At 37.3% G+C, this 21,448-nt stretch overlaps 2 protein-coding genes and 1 pseudogene across 3 annotated transcripts in view; all 3 read right to left on the bottom strand.

Annotated features, from left to right (window-relative positions):
* DMD (dystrophin) overlaps positions 1-21,448 on the bottom strand; it is a 2,022,175-nt gene that overhangs the window by 176,341 nt on the left and 1,824,386 nt on the right. The window lies entirely within an intron of this gene.
* Positions 17,478-19,495, bottom strand: LOC308494646 (large ribosomal subunit protein eL6-like; annotated as a pseudogene). Its single transcript has 2 exons — positions 19,274-19,495; positions 17,478-18,135 (listed from the first exon to the last, which is right to left on the bottom strand). The product of its transcript is annotated as a large ribosomal subunit protein eL6-like (transcript).
* LOC308494461 (UPF0690 protein C1orf52-like) lies at positions 18,586-19,264 on the bottom strand (the record flags this gene model as incomplete). The annotated part of the gene is made up of 2 exons (XM_081042243.1): positions 18,586-18,931; positions 18,990-19,264. The coding sequence occupies 2 exons, from the start codon at positions 19,262-19,264 to the stop codon at positions 18,586-18,588; spliced, it is 621 nt and encodes a 206-aa protein (XP_080898369.1).

The following is a 21,448-nucleotide window of genomic DNA, read 5'->3' as shown; positions in this document are numbered from 1 at the left end:
CAAGACTAATACAGTCATTTACGAGTTTGAATGAAGAGCAAATGCAAGTGGTAAAAACTCTCATTATTTATTAGCAGTAAATCCAATATTTTTTGGTAAAAGTTTTCACAGGAGCTCTACTTATGTTAGCTTTTCCTAAACCTTGTTGCTAAGTGTCAGTTCTTTCTAATATATAATCAAGGGAATTTTGTGTCGGGAAGAAAATTTCTCATCTTTGTAAAGGACAGTTAGAGGAGAGGTAGAGAAAAACAAGAAAGATTGTGCATGAGAATTAAATATGAAGGTATGAACTGAATGACTTAGCCATTATTTTAAAAAGAATGATCTGACAAAAGGTGTTTTTTGAATTAAGTGGAGTCTGATTTCCAACTTTAGAATATTTCCAAATTTAATAATATGCATTATTCTGAAAATGAAGGCAGATACACGTAATATCAACAATTTTTTAAAAAAGGGCTATTTTTTTCACCTTTTATTTTAAGTGTGTTTTTCCAGGACCCATTAGCTCCAAGTCAAGTAGTTGTTTCAATCTAGTTGTGGAGGGCGCAGCTCACAGTGGCCCATGCGGGGATCGAACAGGCAACCTTGATGTTAAGATCACCGCGCTCTAACCAACTGAGCTAACCGGCCCCTCCATAAATAATATTGAATAAATTTCATCCACTGGTTTTTTTTCTTAAATTTCATAATTTCTGTATGAATCTATCAACTAATGTTTTTTAACTTTTCTAACTAAAAGAAACTCCAACAAACTTTAATAGTAATGAATTTAATCAAAATCTAGGTGAAATTTCTTAGTCAAAGAGCCAATACTAGAGTTTAAATAGGTTGTGCCTAAATTTTCACTTTTTATGTAACAGTGAACAAAAGCACAACAATTGAAATTCATCCAAAAATATTCCTTCAGAAGAATGAAATTGGTTGTGTTTTCACAGATGGAGTTTATATTTATGTATAGCTTTTCAATCTGGCAAATTTAAATCTAGGATATGAATTCAGACATTATAGTGTCTGAGTGGTGAGGAAAGCCCAAAGTATATTCAACCCTCCTTGCCCCATTCAATTATGTTTTTTTTTATTTTTTTAATTACAGTTTAAAGGCCTGGAGATTTCTGTTTTCTAAGGTTAGCTCTCTGAAGCAAATACCACCAACTTGTTAAAATACTATTAGGTTGGTGCAAAAGTAATTGCAGTTTCAAAGGTTAAAAATAATTGCAAAAATCTCAATTACTTTTGCACCAACGTAATAATTATAAAAGCTTTGTATTGTCACAAAAACTCACCCTTAATTTGATCCTCATAACTGTTCTGACCTGGTCTACTTTTCACCTCAGACCCCATTTATTCTCTGCTATGAGAGTAATGCTACGTAACAACCATGAACATTATACAGAAATGATAAAACATGTGGGCTAATTTTTATGAAGAGCTTACCTGTATAGAGCAAAAGGAAATGACAATATCAAACAGATAAAGAAAATATTGTTTTGACCTCATCTAAGAATGGTAGTGTTGTCAACAGATTCTTAACACCTTCCTAGCTAGCTAGGAGATGAATGCGTGCATGATAGGTATGGTGGTACAACTGGGGAAACAGTTGATATATGGAAGCATTCCTAGCAATACTTCTGCTCCAACCCAGATACTTTATTGACAGTTCCCAGCAAGAGCCTGTATTTGAGGGAAGAACAGAGAGGAGAAAGAAAGTAGATGAAGACAAAAAAAATCCTCGGTGTTGGGATGTTGAAAAAGAAAAAAAGAACGAACTAAGGAGGCTCTGTGGAGCTCAGAAGTCTGGAATGTCAGCCTAGAAGCGGAATATATGTTGAGCCACAGAAAACGCAATTGTCAGTTTGGTTATCATTCCATTTTTATCACTGTCGTGGTGAATTGTCAGAAAGAAAATGTAAACTCCTTCTTCAAGAATTGCAATAAAGAACTGTTTCTTATGATTAAGTTCTATTCTTCCAACTCCAACTTCCCTTAAAGGTATTCTAATGCTTTCCATTATATATACAGAGTGTGCCAAAAAAATGTATACACATTTTAAGAAAGGAAGCCTGTATTAAAATTATAATATGCAATGTATACCAATAACAAAACATGAATACAAGTCACGTTTGACTTCTGCAATGACAAGAGGTGCTCAGAATGGTTACCATCAGCGTCCAGACACTGATGACGGCGAACTACTGCTTGAGTGACGTTGACCAAAGTGTCCACTTGTATACATTTTTTTGCACCCCCAGTATATATATAAATATAAAATCAGGCTATAGTACTGTATCAATGTTAATAACTTTTAAAAATCATTGTGTATGGTTACATCAGAAAATTTCTTATTTTAAGGAAATACAAATATTTAAGAGTAAAAGAGTATCATACATATATCCCACAAAAATAATAAGCTGATGTAGAATAAGAATATTGAATGTCAACTATAAATAATAAGTAAACATATTAGGTGCATATACCTAATGTTGACCTAGAAATATCTAAAGCTGTTTCCAGCAGACATTCAGGTATAATTTTAAGTTACTGATGGTTTTGGAAATACATATCTATGTACCCGCAGTGCCAAAAAATGTATACAAGTGGACACTGTGGTCAGCGTTGCTCAAGCAGTAGTTTGCCATAATCAGAAGTGTCTGGATGCTGATGGTAACCACGTTGAGCACCTCCTGTAATTGCAGAAGTCAAATGTGACTTGTATTCATCTTTCGTTATTGGTATATATTGAGTTATAATTCTATTACAGTTTTTTCCTTTCTTAAAATGTGTATCCATTTTTTTGGCACCCTCTGTATATTCCTCTTCTATTTCTATGATTCTTCTGTCCCTCTTACACCTTGCTTTGGAACTGACTGGTGCTTGGCATCTCTAATTATTTATAACACACTGTATAGACTCGAGGTTTTAGATATTAAACCATTCAGTCTGTCAATCTATGTAGGAAGCACCCTCAATGTCTTTAAAATGCTATATTCTGAAGCATTTAAAGAGGGGCATCTGCAATAAGAATGGTCATTAGATGATGATAAACAGTACTGGGTCACAGATGGAGCAAGGAATAGTATTTGAGAGCCATTTTCATCTTAATGTTATAGATTACATATTAAAGAAATGTGCCAGTAATGAAGCAAAAAACACAAAAAGGGCCATTGGAGAAGAACAGTTATGCTATTGAAAGCAATGATATAATAAGCAGAATGCCCCCAGGCCATATGCTTTTAAAGCTTGCCATATTTAGGCTGTTAGGACCATTCCACTGTCCATAGAGGTGCTATTCTGAGATAACAAGGAAATGGGCAAAGCTAATATGAATTAAATTATTGTCAATAATTTTTTCAAACTTTATTATAAATTGTTCTTTTCCCCCACAAACAAATCTAATGTTCCCAGAGCATACCAGTGGAATAATGTTAACGTTTCCTCTAGAGTTGGTTTTTGTGCCTTGGTGTAATTAGAATACTTGGTCTTTACTTACTGCCCCTGTGCTCCCTACCCCAGCGTCCCTTCTATTTTGAAGCTCTTCTCTAGGGCATGAGATCGTTATGCCCACTTGAGATATTTACTGTTTGTGGGGAAAAAAGCAAAGTAAATTCTTAAACACATAGATGCTTGTCTGTGAAGAGACAAAAATTTCAACTGGTTCTCTGGTTCTTTTAACACTAGAAGCATATCTCTGTAGGAGATTTATAGGGATATATATATATATATATATATATATATACACACACACATACACACACATATATGGGTATTTGTACGACAGTAAACATAGTTATATAAACACAAAATAGTTTAATAAATGGAGAAAATATTGGAAAATATGTCAATTACTACCCTTCTAATTAATGATCACCATATGCAGTACAGAATACATAACTGGCTGAAGGGCATTAACTTTTCGCATCTGGGACTATTTTTTTATGTTTCTTAGTGTTAACTTATGCACATCACAACTCTGAAGAGCCTAGAAAAGAAGCCTAAGCTATGGGGCTCACAGTCTTAAAATGAGGCTTTTAGATATTGATTTTTATTAGTGCTCTCCTCTAAAATGGTTTCAGTCTTTTGCTTCCCAAATAAAAACTTGATCGTTAGGGTTTGCAATCTTGTAAGGAGATAAAGAGGAAAGTAAAAAAGTTTATGATTCAGGGGCATAATAAACTCCAGCTGGCATATCATGAGCCTAGTTATGTCAAAATAAATAAATGATCAAAAATAATCTTATTAAAAAAGAAAATCCTATTGGACTTTGGAAAATAAATTTAGGTAAAACATGTGAAGTGAAAACAGGAAGGACATTAAAATTCAGAACCTGATTGATTATGTATTAGTCAGATCAAAGCCTCTGGGTGATAATGAGGCACTGAACAGGGATTACCACCTGTGCTATTCAACTAGCAGCTGGAACTACCAACAACAGCTGGACAAGAAACCTTACATAAAATTAGCCATTAGAAGCATAAGCTAAGTTTTTTTACCTGCTTCTCAGTTCTGTATCTTTATCACTCCTGCCAGACGTAAAAAGCTTTTTATATTGTGATGCTGTTTCTGCCTTGGGGAAAACATAGCTTTGAGCCCCAATAATCCCAGCAGCTTGCCACCACGAACCAGGGGTTGTCTTCTAGACCTGAGAAGCTACGATGTCAGATGCACTTGAGTTTTCCTGTCACTGGTTCATCTTGTGCTCTTACATTTAAGACACTACAAATGCTTTCACATGCAAGTAGAAGCAAAATTCTAAACAAAACCCAAATTATTAAAAGTCACTTATCCCTATACTCCTATTCACATATCATCATTTCATTGGAATCAATTTAAAACAACAATAGATATACACGCCTGGAAAGTTTATGAAATAATTTGAATTCAAGGTAGTAGGTTACAAAATAAGGCACCCGACAACCTTTACTTGGTGTTCTAATTTGTTTTAAAGTCAACAATCTGTTTTGAGAGTTATCATGAAACAAGGGATTGGATAAATAAAAAATAACCTTCTGCCTTGTTCAAAATGTGGTCCACAGACCAGCAGCAGCATCACCGGAGAGATTGTTAGGAATGCAGAATCTCAGGTCTCACTCTAGACTTACTGAGTCAGAATCTGGATTTTAATAAGATTCTCAGGTGATTCATATGCACATTGAAATTTGCGAAACAATGTATCTCTGTGTTTAATCAGAACATCTCTTTCTTTGTTCAATTTGTACTGGAATGCCTTTATTTAAATATTACATTGTAGCACAAACCAGAGCCTAGGAAGTCGGGATATTAAAACAATACTTACTGTATGCCTACTATGTATAAGTGTAGCCCACACAGATTGCAGATAAGGAGGAGGTTCAGCATAGGGTGTTACAGGAGGTGTCATGATGTTAGGACATCTGTACGTCTATATAATGGAAGAGCCTTTTGTTTTTCATTAGACTCTCATTTCAAAATTTCTCTGTGTGCCAAAAGGAACTGAGAATAGAATCCTTCCACTCCCACAATGCAAGGTAGAATACAGAAGAAGGGAAGGAGGGAAGGAGAGGGAGCAGGAGATGGGGAACAGGGAGAGGGGAGGCGGAAGGGGGAAGAGAGAGAGAGGCAGATAAAGGGGATAGGGGAGACGAGAAGAGGGAGAGGAAAGAGGGAGAGGGGAAGAAAGAGAAAAACACAGGAGAGAGAGAACATTATAGGTGGCAAGTAACTGGCAGCAAGCACTTTGTATAACATATTGGAAGTAGCATGTCTTAGCAAGTTGATGAGGAATCCGTATTTCAAATCTGCACTTGGAGCAGCTGCAGACTGAAAGACCAAGAATCGCATCAATGAGTATTAGAAGCTCTAATAGAAGAAAGCAACCTATGTCACTCAAGATTGGAATAAAGCGTAATGAAGAGGATCAATAAAAATTGGATGTTGGGGAAAAAGTTGAATCTACAGCAAGATCAGGATAAAATCTCATTTTCTGATTTGTCCAGTTCCTATTAAGGAGGAATTGAAAGCTAATATTAGAACTCTTTGGTATGCATTTAGGTATTTATTTATTTATGTGTTTATTTAACTTTTTTTTTAGTTATATGTTTTTATATCTTATCAGGCTTCAATTAAGTGTATATAGCAAGTGGTAAATAATTCTTGTTTGTATAGCATGAGTTCAGTCATTCTCAATGAATCTTTTCTGATGCCTTAAAATCTCCAATTATAGACTCCTTCAAATACTCCAACCAAAGACACTGATTAAGGACTCCTCCTAACAGATAAATATCTGAGCTAGGCAGTCTCCAAAACGATAGCTAGTGTCAGAATTCTGCTGTTCAAAAAAGACAGAGCAGTAATTAGCCTTCCAAGCCAATTGATGTAGTGTGACAACTTTACCCTTGGCCAAAGGGAGAGGAAAGGATTACTTCAGAGAAGTTAGGAGAATGGTAGAAGTGGAAGAAAAGAAAAAAAGAATGGAGTGAGATTTAAAAGACGATAGGACAGTAAGAAGATGTTATGTAATGGTTTGAACCTGGGCACAAGTTGGGGAATAGAATGTCAAAAGAACACAAGAATGTTTTTGTTTCTCTCGAAATAAAAAAAAATAAAAATCCAAATACTTTAGACAAGCACTTCACCAGTTAAGTCTGTGAGTATCATCCATTAAGGGCAGGTAGGCCAATTGATATGTTCAATCTTTTTCAATAGCTTAAAATCTTGGTGTATCCAGGAGTAAGGAAGCCCCCACTTCACTACTTACAAGATAGAACTGGTCAATAGTTGAGTGAATTTTATGTCAGTTAAAGGAAGCAATGTGGGTAGTTTGCCAACAATTTATCAGATAACCAAATACAATCCCATTAAGATAACGGTTATACTCTAGAACTGAAGACTTATACAGCCATATAGAGGTGGCTTTTGTCTGGAAAGCACAAAGGGACTGAATAATGCTCTCAGTTCTTTGCCACAGAGACATTGAGACAAACCAGGAGATTTTCTGTGTGCTTTGCCCATTTTATCAGAAATAACAGGTGATTTCATTACATACTATCCTGTTCAAAATGCTAAGAATAACTAATAGCTGCCAACTTTGGAGGAAAGGTTCCTACTTGAATTATCAAATTTCTGCTGCTTTTATTTATTCAGTCTAAGATTTAAAATAAATAAATAAATAAACAATAGAAAATCCTAAAGTCTTATTTTTAGGCTTTTTGGATGTATAACTAGTACCTACATTCTCTATGAACTTTTTGCTTTTCTTCTTTAGTTTTTTAAAAATTTTCCTTTATTTACTGTTATAAGTACTTAACGAGTTTTGATATGATGAGTGTTTTTTCCCATTCTCTGTGAGTTAGTTATCAATTTGGTATACAGTTAGCTTTAGTGTATATACATATATATATATATATACATACATACATACATACATACATACATATATATATATATATATATATATATTTAGGCTATTGGGGAACAGTGTGTACTTCTAGGACTTTTTCTTTTCCCAAGTCAAGTTGTTGTCTTTTCAATCTTAGTTGTGGAGGGTGCTGTTCAGCTTCAAGTTGTTGTCCTTTCAGTCTTAGTTGTGGAGGGCGCAGCTCAGCTCCAGGTCCAGTTGCCGTTTTCTAGTTGCAGGGGGTGGAGCCCACCATCCCTTGTGGGAGTCGAACCGGCAACCTTGTGGTTGAGAGGATGCGCTCCAACCAACTGAGCCATCCAGGAGCTCAGCGGCAGCTCAGCTCAAGGAGCCGTGTTCAATCTTAGTTGCAGGGCGCGCTGCTCACTCGAGGAGTTGAACTGGCAACCTTGTGGTTGAGAGCCCACTGGCCCATGTGGGAATCGAACCGGCAGCCTTTGGAGTTAGGAGCATGTAGCTCTAACCGCCTGAGCCACCGGCCCTGCTTTTCTTAAAGAAATATAAGGTCATACCATTTTAACATTCTGACACACAATTATAATTAAATGTTTATAATCGACGGTACAGATAAAGTTGTGTTTATTTGGTTGTTTTGATTGTTTTATATAGGGAACAATTCTAAGTTTTGTTCATCCCATAGCAAATGAAAAAGTAAATAAATAGAACAATTAAAGTTATATTTCATTTCTGAATTTGCTTAACAGAACACTTTAAAAAAAATGAACAGAAGAATATGTGCAAGTTTGAAGACCAGGTCTGAGCCCACTTAGCTGTTTCTTCTATGCCCTTTTGGAGTATGTTACATAGAAAAAGGAGAATTCTAGACTTGACTTAGAAAATGCTGCTTTGAACGTAGCCCTTAACATTGTGATGTTGGGGGAAAAATAAAGCACTCCTGTGGTCTGAATGTTTTTCTCCTTAAAATTCATAATTTGAAATTCTAACCCCCAAAGACCATGGTAATAGTAGGTGGGGCCTTTGGGAAGTGATTGAGTCACGAGGGTGGAGCTCTCATGAATGGGATTATAGTGCCCTTATGAAAGACATCCCACAGAGCTCCCTGCCCCTTCTTCCTTCTGAGGACACAGCCAGAACTGTGACTCAGAAGACGACCCTTACCGGACCATATCAGCACCCCAATCTCAGACTCCCAGCCTCTAGAACTGGGAGCAATAAAGTTTCTGTTGTTTATAAGCTACTCAGTCTGTGGTATCTTGTTGTAACAGCCCAAACACACTAACACAATCACATAATCTCTTTAAATACCAGATTGTTGACTATAAAATGAGAACAATGCAGCCTACCCTACATATTTATAGTGTTCTTTTAAGATGAAATGAGATAATGTATGCAATGTACTTTATAAACTAGAAAATTAAATTATTATGCTATTTTTCAGTTTAGTGAATTTTACAAAAATATTACTTAACTGTTTATATATCAAGTATAGTCACTTAGATTATTTCATTTGAAATTATTTTATTGTTTTTATTTCATTCTAATTTCTTGAACTTTCCCTAGAAGTACAGATGAATAGGTAATGTCTGTGGTGATAGCGATAATAATGAGATAATACCTATTCCTGAAAACAGCTCAAAAATTACCTTAGACACAAACTGACTCTCCAAATACATAAAATGATGTATGTCAAATAAACACAATTTGAAAATGTTCTTGTATTTTTAGTATACTATTTTATACTTGCGCATATATTATTAGACTATAAAACAAGGCTACAGGAACAGCAGCTTTATGCATCTTTGTGGGCTCCCCTTACCTAGTACAATAGCTATAAATACTAGCTGAACTAATGAAAATAATACTCTTAGAAAGGTGTTTCAATGAATAATTTTTCATTCATGATGCTTCTGTCCTAAGTACCTTATCTGTTGGATCTTAATCAAAGGTAATCTAAATTTCCTATAACAATTAAAAGGAATCTGAGATTCCTTCACCATATAAAACCTTGAAAAGTAAGTAGGCAAAAAACCCAATAACCTAAAATGAGACTACTAGCTTTACTATAGGAGAGGAAGATTTAGGGAAAAGCAAATGCAAAAATATGAGAGTAAATGAAAATACTCTTAGCTGTTCACAGACTTAGGTATTTTAAAGTCTAAACTTAAAAAAAAAAGATATCATTTATCAGTAAATGACTGAAAGATTCATATTCAAGAGTGAGTTAAAAATAAATATCAAAGGTGAATTTTATTATTTAAAAATTGAATTATGTCTGTGCTATTGTGCTGTTCATTCGTTTGGAGTAAAAGTAGCGAACTAGCAAATTTGGGGCTAAATTTGCCATACACATATTTTATTCAGGTGACAGGTTTTTTGTTAGTTTGTTTGTTTGAATTACTGAACATTTAAATATTCAAAGCGTGTTTTCTTTTCAGAGTAGTCTAAATTGCTGACTTCTCATTTAAAGGGAATGATTTGGCAATATTGGACTCACATTCTTACATAGTAATAATGGGTTGGAGCTGACAGCTAACACTCTGTAAAGGGGCATGCACGCTGTAGTGTCCACTTCTGATCACCTTACACTTGGCCAACCTTACTCATTTCCACTAGCAGGCTAGTCTGTTGGCATTTAAATTTGCAAACTCTGGTTTAGACCAGCAAGGCTTGACCACAGAAATCTTAAAGTATCTTAGTCTGCTTTTAGTCAACCAACATTAACACATGAAGAAATAAAAAATTGGAATTATCCTATAATGTTTTAAGAAATGGACTCTGTAAAATTACAAATTTTCCCTCAAGGAAAACTACAAGACCAGATCAAGTTACTGGCAGAAATACTAATCTTATGTAAACTCTTCCAGAGAACAGAAGAGGTACTTCCTTTTATGAGACCAGAATCATCCTGATACCAAAGCTTGACAAGAATTACAGACCAATAGCACCAATGAACATGGATGCAATAATCCTAAAGAAAATATTAGCAAATCAGGTCCAAAAATGAATGTTTAGAATAATACATCAGAACCAAGTTGGGATTTTCTCAAGAATAAAAGTGGTGCTGGGCCAACTGTATATTCATGTTGTAAAAAAATGAAGCTCAATGCCTATCTCACATGTGACACAAAAAAAGTCAATTCCAAGCGTATTGTATATCTAAATGTGAAAGAGAGAAAGAATACAGAAGACAATGTAAGAGAAAATAGTCATGATATTGGTTAGGCAAATATTTCTTAAATTGGAGAGAAAAAGAATTAACTGTAAAAGAAGTTATATGCTGGACTACATTAAAATTAAAATCTATTCATCAAAAGACACAAGTGAGTTAAAAAGCAAGCTACACAATGAGAGAAAGTATTTGCAATACATATAGTTTACAAAGGGTTGTAACCCAGAATATGTAAAGAAATACAAATCAATAAGAAAAAGCGGGATGAACCAAAAAAAAAAAATAGGCAAGAAATTGAACAGATACATCACACAAGAGGATACTCAAAATGACCAACAAATGCATGTAGTAATAGTCAGCCTTATAAGTAATCAGGGGAATTCAAATTAAAATCACATTTAGATTCTACTACATACTCATTGCCATGACTAAAATTTTAAAGGCTAACATTATCAAGTATTGTTGAGATATGAAGCAACTAGAACTTTCATATATTGCTAGTGGGAGTGTAAATTTATACAACACCTTTGGAAAAGTGGAAGTATCTACTAAAGCTCAGCATATGCATAGTCAACACAGGCAATTTTACTCCTAGATATATACCCAATATAAAGGTATGCAACTCGTGCACCAAAAGATACAAAAAGAATGTTCATGGGAGCCCTTGATTCATAATGCCTCCAAACTGGAAAAGAACCAAGATGTGTACCAACAATAGAATGGATAAATAAATTATGTCCTATTTTTATAACAGGATATCAGATAGCAATGAAATGAATGACAGCTGCATGCAACAACCTGGGTTAATTTCATAAACACAATGTTGAGTCACAGACATAAAAGTTTATATACTATACGGTTCCATTTTTATAGAGTTCAAAAACAGGCAAATTAAACCGTGGTGTTGAAAAACAGGATAGTGGTTACCTTTTGGATAAGGGAGGAATAGTAATTGGAAGAGAACATAGGGGTGGGGTGGTGCTTTCTGAGCTATTAGTAATGTTTTATCTTTCTCCTCAACTTTTTTATTTTGAAATTTTTAGGCTTACTGAAAAGTTAAAAGAACATCCATAAATCATTCACCTATACTCACCAACTGTTAACATTTTACCATATTTGCTTCTATTCTCTCTCTCCCTCTCTCTCTCTCCCAGACAGACAGGTAGGTAGGCAGGTAGGGTCTCCTTGCTGGTAATGTTTTATTTATTGTTCTAGATTGAACATGGGTGTTCATTTTGTGATGATTGCACTGAGCTGAACATTTATCATTTTTGTATACTTTCTGAATGTGTTATTCTTCAAGTAAAAAAAAAAATCTGATTTAAGCGACTTGTTTTGAAAAATGCCCTTGAAAACAATGCATTCAACACAACACATTATTGAAATAGTACTGCCTAATGATTTTGTTGTTGTTGTTTTGCCAGCAGTTAGGAAAAACAACACCATATTTTCTGATCCATTTATTGAACTAAGACACTTGAATGTGGTAATGAGACGTAGGTGAAAATTACAGTCTCACAGCCTCACCTGCTGGTTGTTTTCCATAGCCATATTACACACTTGCTTCTGTGTTACATGGAGATCGAAAACTTCCCTATGCTTGCTACTTTTCAGATGTATGTAGCTACTTTTCAGATGTATGTAGCTACTTTTCAGATGTATGCAGCACAGGACTGTTTAGAGCACAGTGAGACAAAGGGCAGGGCTGAGGGGGAGGGGATTGGTAGCAGTGGGGGGTGGGTATCAAATGCTCAGACCAGTTAAATGACTGCATGAAACACAGTTCTGACCCTCACACAAATGATTAAACAAGCAAGCTAAAGAAAAGGACATAGGGGCTGCCAGTTAGCTCAACTGGTTAGCTCAGTTGGTTAGAGTTCCGTGATCTTAACAGCAAGGTTGTGGGTTCAATCCCCACATGGGCCACTGTGAGCTGCGCCCTCCACAACTAGATTGAAACAACTACTTGACTTGGAGCTGATGGGTCCTGGAAAAACACACTTAAAAAATAAATAAAAGTTCAAAAGGAAAAGACAAAATATTTTCCAAAGCTTAGGTGAAAAGTGGAATGGCTGGCCTGGGGATGAAAGACAGACATGATAGTAAAAGTTTTTCCTTTGCGCTGCTTACCAATAGGAATGAATTAACAATATGGTACAAGAGACCAAGCCCTCAGCTTAGAGAAAAATGACTTAGGTCTCACCTTTTACTGCATGGCAAGTGATCTTAGGTAAATCAGAGCCTCACTTCCCACATCTGTGAAAATGAGGATAATGATACATGTTATCCAAACCCTCCATGGGACATTGCAAGAATCAAATGGGATAAAAGATGTAAATATGTTTTATGAAGTGCTATACAAACATGTGGGACTACTTGTAAATTCCCTACTTGCATATGCCTTCTACTCTAACAACCAAGCCTTGTCAAAGGACCTTGGGACCAGATATCATAAGATTTGGTTTTCTAGGCCAGTTTAGCCACCTTACCAAAATTCCTTTCTCCTTCTGGACTTCTGTTTTCTTATCTGTAAGATGAAGACTTTGTGTTGGATTATTTCTAAGAGTCTTTTTCCCTCTTACATTCATGGTTTTACTGTCCTCCCACTTGAGTAAACCCATTTCTGCAGTCTTATTAGCTTACTGTAGATACCAGACTGCTGATACATTCCAGAGATGTGCTCTCAGAGATAAGTTAAAGGACAAGGTTTCAATCCTAGGGTAATCCTAGGGTCCTTGGCGGAGGAGACCCGATCCCTTGAGTGATCATTGCAGAAAGTAACCACTGAAGAAGACTAAGAATGACCTGTTCATGGCATGCTAAATCTATTTCCTTAAATAGAACTCAAATGTGAGATTCCCGTGTTAAGTGAGGGAGTATTGACTGAACAGTGCTGATCTAGGAGATGCTCTTAAAGTGTCCAGTGTGCATGTGTGTTTCAGTAGAGCACACTCAGAAGTATTTGTCTGTTTGTAAGAGACATTTTAAGTTTACTTTCAATATACTTTCAGGGTGTGTGAATTGGTATTGTGTATTGGTGATACATGCAGTTGATTCTAATTTTTTGGCTGATCTAATTTAGGGGGAAATGTGCCGAAATAAAATGGAGACCTATATAGCAGCCAAAGAACAGGAAACAATTAAGAATGCTGAGAAAAGGGGTGGCCGGTTAGCTCGGCTGGTTGGAGCGTGGTGCTAATAACACCAAGGATGCCGGTTTGATCCCCACATGGGCCGCTGTGAGCTGCACCCTCCTTAAAAAAAAGAAAAGAATGCTGAGAATAAACGTATAAGAGAAATTTATCTTTTATGATGTTATAGATTCCTTTGCATTATCTAAACCTTTGAAAACAGAAGTTCAAGTGTCAAGCACAGAGGAGCATGCACTCTGGGTATGAGAAAAACAATCGAAAAATTGACCTTTCATAATGGGAGATATTAAAAAGTTTGGTACCTAACTGTTCAATATGTTCCTGAGAACAGACCAAAGATTTAAGATCCGAAGAAGCTATTAAGAAAGTCTTCCTGAGGGTTAAACACTGAACATGGATTATCCACAATGGGAAATCTCCTTTCCGAATTTGAAGAGAATAGATTCTTGTTGATCTGGAATGGTTCAGTTTAGCTCCACCATGGGAATAAACTGAATGATTGCCCTACAATTGAATAGTCTTTTAAACCATACTCTATAAATTCTATAACTATCCATAAGTATGGCATCTAAAAATAAAACTGATAGCTTGAGTGCTCTTGGTTGTGAAAAATTACTGAAAGTATCACTGAGAAGGCCCGAATGTTTCCATTTTCAAAAAGCTAATGATAACTGACTTGTTACTTTTTTAATTTTATTTTTTAATCCAATGGATGATGACTTCAGTAAAGACAACTTTCTCACAAAGATTTTTATGGAGACATGCAGAGTACTGAACGATTCCCCCGAGAAAACCCTGTTTACTATTCCCTTTACAGTGGGTCAAGAGACTCTGATTTCCAGCATGGATCTCTTTTATAGGCATCTTTCTAAACCCCACGTAAAGACAGACAAGTTCATGTTACAAAGAATTACTTTTAGCTAAGTGAAAGAACTATAGTTGGACAAGTGGGGAACAAATAACGGGGCTCATAACTGCAATCATTGCTCACATGACTTTTCCTCGTAATATTCCTGGGGCCAAGTCTTAAATGCTTTCACATCTCACCCAATTGGTAGAACTTTCTTACCGGCACCAGAGTTCCAGGCTTTTCATTATGCTTTACGTTTCATGCTCTACACAAGCATTGGCATGGCTTTAAATTGGATTAAACCTTAGAGCATGAGAGGGCAAGTAGGATCTTTCTAAACCACTAGCTGCTCTTAATCATTGGAGTTTCCATGTCTCAGCACATACTTTGGCATTTGTAGGATGGTCTACTTCTAAGAAAATTAATCTTTTCTAAAGTTTGCACTTACTTTCCTGTCCCTGATACAATTGCGTATATAGGAAGCATGGTCACTTGCAAATGCTAATGTCTCAGCCAGGGAAACTGATTGATGTAAAACTGGAGAAAAGCCCTTGAAAACTAGCATCTATGATTATATATTACATCTGTAACCGGACTGTATTAGTTTATGGCCCGCATTCCTCCTGTAGTTGTAAATAAAGTCTTGTGTGATACTCTGTGTGCCTAAAAAGGAGAAGAGGAGTTGAAAAAGATCAAGTGGTAGAGATGGAATCCAAAAGCCACCATCCTCAGAGTGACAGAACAAGTGATGAGTAGCGAATGTGAGCACCTTTTGATTGTGTGGCTTCTTTGGAAATCTGTAGCATAAATCTTCTTTGAACCTATATGTATGTTATCAGAGAAACCATCAGGATATTGAGAAGAAGGAAAATATAACGTTTGGGAGTTATTCCCATTGAAATTCTATTTATTTTTTGGCTTTGTAAGATCTGCTGGAAAGAAAAGCTAACTGTGAAATCTTTCCATCATGTAAGAGAAAAAAAAAAGATACTAGTAGGTGCCGATACTAGTAGGTGGACTGGTACAGGCTTGTCTTCAGGTACCTGAGCGGAATGCAAAACTGCTTGTCCTTACATGTGGCAGGGAAGACAACTATGATTCATGTTGAAAAGTAAAAGGTGTATGCATACCTGTCTACATCCAAGCTTGGGCAACAGTTCTAGGTTTGAGCTATGATACTTCTGTTTAACAAATGAAAATGAAACTTCATTTGAATTTCATAATTACCTACTACTGGTGTGATTTAGAAGCAGCTGGTAGGTCAATATGGTGCGCTTTTTTTTTAATGCATTTTAGTACTGAGAAAAAACATAAATGCTAGATACACCACTGTTAAAATTTCTCAGAATATTAGAACGCAATTACACACACACACACAGTAATAGTGTGATACCACTGTTTGAGACTCAGCTAAGATAACATTGGTCTCTATTTGACTCACTTTAATTCCATCAAAAGGTGAATGATAATAATCGTTGACCTATTTCTACAATATGGTTCTATTTTTTTCTGAAACAAGTTCGCTAGAGGATCTAACAGAATAAATCTATTTCCCACGAATTAAATGCAAAACTCATGAATTCATATAACGCTTTTAGACTGAAGCAAGTATTTTTATGAATACAGATTCTCTCAGTCCACCGTATTGGTGAGCAGCGGGTTGGCAATGAGTAAATGCTGCTCAGCAGGTCAGACGTGTACAGCTGGAGAAAGATCATGAAATGTAACTAGTATACTAGGGAAAACGCAAATCTGGAAAGCAGACGATCCACCCTGCAATTTAAAAATTCTATATAGACTCATAGATCTAGTATAGTACACATACACACAAGAAACATAAATATCTACCAAAAGAATTTCATTAGGCTTTGCCTTTGAAGATTTTCTTTCTTTTTTGGGGAAACAAAACACAACAAAACACCTCCTGTTGCCCTGAATGCTAATGATGGAAGACTGTTGCTATGGTGATGCTAATTTCAACACTGTTGCCTGTGGACTTCACATGAACTCGCTGTTTTAACTTCTGCAAATGTCATTTACAAAATGAAAACCCATTAATGATTAGCGAGGGCACAACGTTCCACTTTAATTAAAATAATAAGGAATGCTGATGCACAAAGTACAGGTTTGTGAATCGCTACTGTGCCTACATTGTCAAAATTAATTACTACTGATGAGGATTTGGTTCTGTGTTTTTTTTTGAAAGGAAGCTTTAGAATAGAACAGTTGTATTTTGACTTAAAAGGAATCAGAAAGTCTCTTTTTTAATTTGAAGGTTAAAAAAAAATCTGAATAGTACACATAAAAACTCACTGTGAAAAGCAAAACAGAAGTTACAACCAAGGGTCACGTCAGATATTTCTAACTGAATAATAACTGAAGAGAAACTAATTGTTAGTTTTAAAAAAGGGCGGGGGGGGGGAGGAGGAGGATGGAGATAAGTTGTTTAAATATTGAAAAAATAAATATTTGAGGAAAAAGTGCTACATATGACAAATACTTTGATACCAAATGTATTTTGATATACTTGTATGTGTCTACACAAGGAAATGTGGAGACCACTTAAAACAACTGGAAATAGACAAGAGGAAACAAAAGTAAGTTATATTCTCTCTGATGGCAAAAGATTAACAAAGATTTTTTTGTCACCTGCACTTATTTTGAGGCAAAATCTAAAGATGGATTGGGAGGGGTGTAGTCCATATTCAAATTTGTTTCCACATGGTTTGCTGCAAAGATTGCTTTGGACAATTTTATTTTTGATGCTCTAAATTGCCATTCTAGGTCATCCTCTAGTCAGTGAAATCATTTTATGCCACTGGTGCAGCTAACCAAATAATGGTGGTGTTTTAACTGGATGTAGAAGGAGCAGAAGATTCTTTTTTTAACTTTTATTATTATTATTGTTATTTATTTTAACAGTTCAGGCATTTAATTAGGTTCTTTGTAATTAATTTAAAACACCAGTTTGTGAGGATAAACCCCATTTGTGAGAGCAAACAGAGTGGAAGTAGCCCTGGAGCTGAGGAACAGCTTTGATTTTTGGCAGAATTTGCGAGTCCATGGCTTTCTGATCAATTTTGCGCTGCTCTGTAATCTTGTGTTTCTCTTTGTCTGCGTTGAAGATCTCCCCCTCCTGGTGTCTGGGCTTATGCAACTTATTCTTCTTGAAGTATCAGTGAGATGTTTGGGGATTTTCACACCACTGATATCAATTTTGGTGGAGGTGGCGATGACAAATTTCTGGTGTGTTCTATGCAGAGGAACTCGATGGAGGGACAGAGGTCCAGTCACAAGTAGCAAGCCACTGCTCAGCTGCTTCAGGAAAACCACCCTCTTGCCTCTATGGTGCCCAGGGAGGATGATCAGAATGTTCCTGGGAGTGATGCTGGCCCGCAGTTTTCTCACGTGCCGACTGAAGGGTTTCTTGCTGCTGCTCAACAGCTTTCGAGGCACATCTTCAGTAAGGTAGTATCTAGGCATTTTGCGAAGTTTAACCACTCGGGTGCCACCATTTTTGTCGCCACGGTGCCACCATTTTTGTCGCCACCAACTGGTTTTGTGACAGTAGCAAGAACCTTCTCCTTCTTTTTCTTTTCAATCCTGGATGTAGCTGCTGCGTACTTCCTCTTTTTTTTTTATTGAGTATGTAATTTTATTTCCATGATCTATTTACACTGTACAAACACTGTTGAAAAGCACCCTACAGGTTTACAAGACGTTACCATACATTTACTTTAAAAATATATTCCTTTATAAAAAGTTCATAGAACATTGGCATGTCAACATGTGACAAAATGCATGCCACGAATTCTGTGATAGCAAGAATGCTTCCTAGTGTTGTCAATTTCACTATCACAAGTCACCATTTGAGTTTTAAATACATACAAGTTTTAAATAAACAGTGAGTCCTACAGTGGAAAGTTCTTGCAGCAATACTTATTAGTTAATTAACATGTACTTTCGTGGAGATGCTGTTTCATAATAATTTCCATATCAATTTATCTGCCAAAAAAACCATTTCAGTAAGTTTTGCAGTCCAAAAATTCTTATTTGTTGTTTTCTACTTTTTCTTCTTTATTGGTTCTCCTGGTTCTACTTTGCGCTTTTTAGAAGTATGCTCATCTTTTTCATCATCTGACTCCACCGTCTCCTCCCCTTCCGGTAGAAGCCTAGCTTTCTTAACGTTCTGTGGGGCATCATCACCATTGTCCTCATATATGTTAGACCATTTTATTGCCATATCCAGTTCTGGGGTGGGGGGAGGTTTCTTCTCAGTAGTGTAGGTTTCCGGAGGTGGGACATAGTTGGACTTCCATATTTTGAATTCCTTTGGAGGCAAAGAAGAATCCAGTCTCAGAGATACTACGCCAAGGCTGACCCCTTCAGGAGGCTGCAACAGACATTGTCTTGGCGGCAGCACCACAGGCACTTCGGCGTCAAAGGGAAGGGGTCTCGGGGAGAAGCTCCTCAGGCGCCTTGACAACGTGCCTCTCCCAGTCTATCTGTTTGTTGAGCGGATTGTACAGAAAGGCCGGGCGAGTCACGCTCCGAAACAGCTCGTCGGGTCCCGGCAGCCGCTTCTCCGTCTTGTTCCCACAGCAGCTCCCGGACTTCGCAGGATCCAGAGCCCTACGACTCATGTCCTCCGGCTCGCTGTTATCCTCCTCTTCCGAGGAGCCTGAGCTGCTGCTCCCGTAAGCTGCAAAATAGCTCAGGGGGTCCTTCTCCTCGGCTGCCATGACGGTTACGCGCGACCGAGTACTTCCTCTTGTACGTGGTCTTTTGGGAATCCAAAGCTGATTGGGAATACCTGCCGATTCCTCGGACCAGGACAGGGTTTCGGTTCGGCTTCCCCTTCTTAGGCATTTTGCCCTTGAGGTTAGCCTTCTTAACCTGCCACCAGCATCAGCCTTCTTGGCTTCAGGTTTCTTCTGCCTAGTGTCCGGCTTCCCAGCTTTTTCACCCGCCATCTTGCAAGTTGGGAAAGAGAACTAAGGCCCCGGCTTCCTGTCTATAAGCCAAAACTTTTATTATTTTTAAGTGTGTTTTTCCAGGACCCATCAGCTCCAAGTCAAGTAGTTGTTTCAATCTAGTTGTGGAGGGCGCAGCTCACAGTGGCCCATGTGGGGATCAAACCTGTGACCTTGTTGTTAAGAGCGTCTGTGCTCTAACCAATTGAGCTAACTGGTCACCCCAAAACATTTTTGAATATTAGACAAATCTTCCTACAGAAGTCCCAAACCTGTGAGCTTTGGAAAGATGATAAATGGGAATGACACCAATACTCTATACAGTCTCTAGAATGATCCTTGAAAAACCCTGTCATGTACTGGGTCTTGAGCCAAGCATTACTATAGGGTCTGTATAGAACTATCCAATTACCTGGGTTATCAAGGTGAAAGCAGAATTTGTGGTAGCCTTACTTGGCTACCTGATATGAATCCAAAAGTATTTCATGGCGGTGGGGGAGTGGGAAGATAGCTCACATCTGTCTTCGAAAGGGTAAAGCAGGAAGTTAGAGCACCTTCGTATTTAAGTATAAACTTGCATTGCTCAACAAAAGCTAGGGTACAAAATTATATATTCTGTATTTTATGAGGAATTAAAAAATAGTTTGGTGTATATTTTAAACAAGAATTATATATATGTATACATATATACATATATATGTATATATACATATATATACATATATATATATATTTTTTAATTTTTATTGGGGGACAGTGTGTTTCTCCAGGGCCCATCAGCTCCAAGTCATTGTCCTTCAATCTAGTTGTGGAGGGCGCAGCTCAGCTCCAAGTCCAGTGGCCATTTTCAATCTTAGTTGCAGGGGGCACAGCCCACCATCCCATGCGGGAATTGAACCAGCAACTGTTGTTAAGAGCTCACGCTGTAACCAACTGAGCCATCTGGCTGCCCCTCTGGAGGCTCAGCGGCAGCTCTTTGTCTTCCATCTAGTTGTGGAGGGCACAGCTCACTGGCCCATGTGGGAATCGAACCGGCAACCCTGTTGCTCAGAGCTTGCACTCTAACCAACTGAGCCATCTGGCCGCCCCATTATTAGGAGATTTTTAAAAACTGCTATGTTCATAACAGTTTCCTCGGTGGTTATGGGTGATTCCATTTTTTTCTTTCTTCTATGTTTCCCACAGTGAACATTTATTATTTTTGTTATAAGAGGAAAAACTTATACATATTAATTTTCCCAAACACTGCTCAGACTTCTAGTTTCAACTGAGAGATGTAGAGAGATGCAAAGAGGTAGCTCCCATACTTACAAAAAGAAAAAAGTTGGACAGATAAATGCCTTTTCATTAACCTATCAGAGAAACGAGATCACGGAACAAACAGCTACCCTGAAATCTGGAGAGAGAGAGTCATCATAGGCAAGACATAGGGCCTGAGCATTTGGACACGTGGGGCAGAAGCCACCAGATGCTATATAAAGTGGCATGGAGATTAAATTTCTGGAGACCACTCGAGGACCTGAGAGGGAGAAGCTCCTGGGGCCACAGTCATGGCAAGGTTCCCAACCTTTTGTAGGCCTTTTCTTCTAGGAACAGTTTCTTCCAGGAACTGTACCAGGCTCTCACAGGGCTGATGGGAGAATCTGGAGAAAGCTCCCCCTACCTTCGGTGGTGCTGACTGGGGAAGGATCACAGCAGCTTACTTGCCAGAATGCTTTTCCCTTAAGGAAGGGAAGGCTTAATCTGGAGAGGGAAGTATGTCACTTGAGGGCACTGGTGAAATACCATGGAAGTTGGGGGAAGGGAATATCACCCAGATCTACCCCCCTCATTTCTCCTAGGTGAAAAAAGAAAAGAAAAAACCCTTAATCTTCAGGGAAAAAGGCCTTAGGGCCAGGGACTGAGAGAACATTGGTGGATACCTACCAAAGTCGGGGAAGGGAAAGTGAGATT

This window comes from Rhinolophus hipposideros (assembly GCF_964194185.1).
Source record: "Rhinolophus hipposideros genome assembly, chromosome: X".
NCBI lineage: Eukaryota > Metazoa > Chordata > Mammalia > Chiroptera > Rhinolophidae > Rhinolophus > Rhinolophus hipposideros.
The sequence above is the reverse complement of the archived record's forward strand: the minus strand, read 5'-3'. Positions and strand labels throughout refer to the sequence as shown.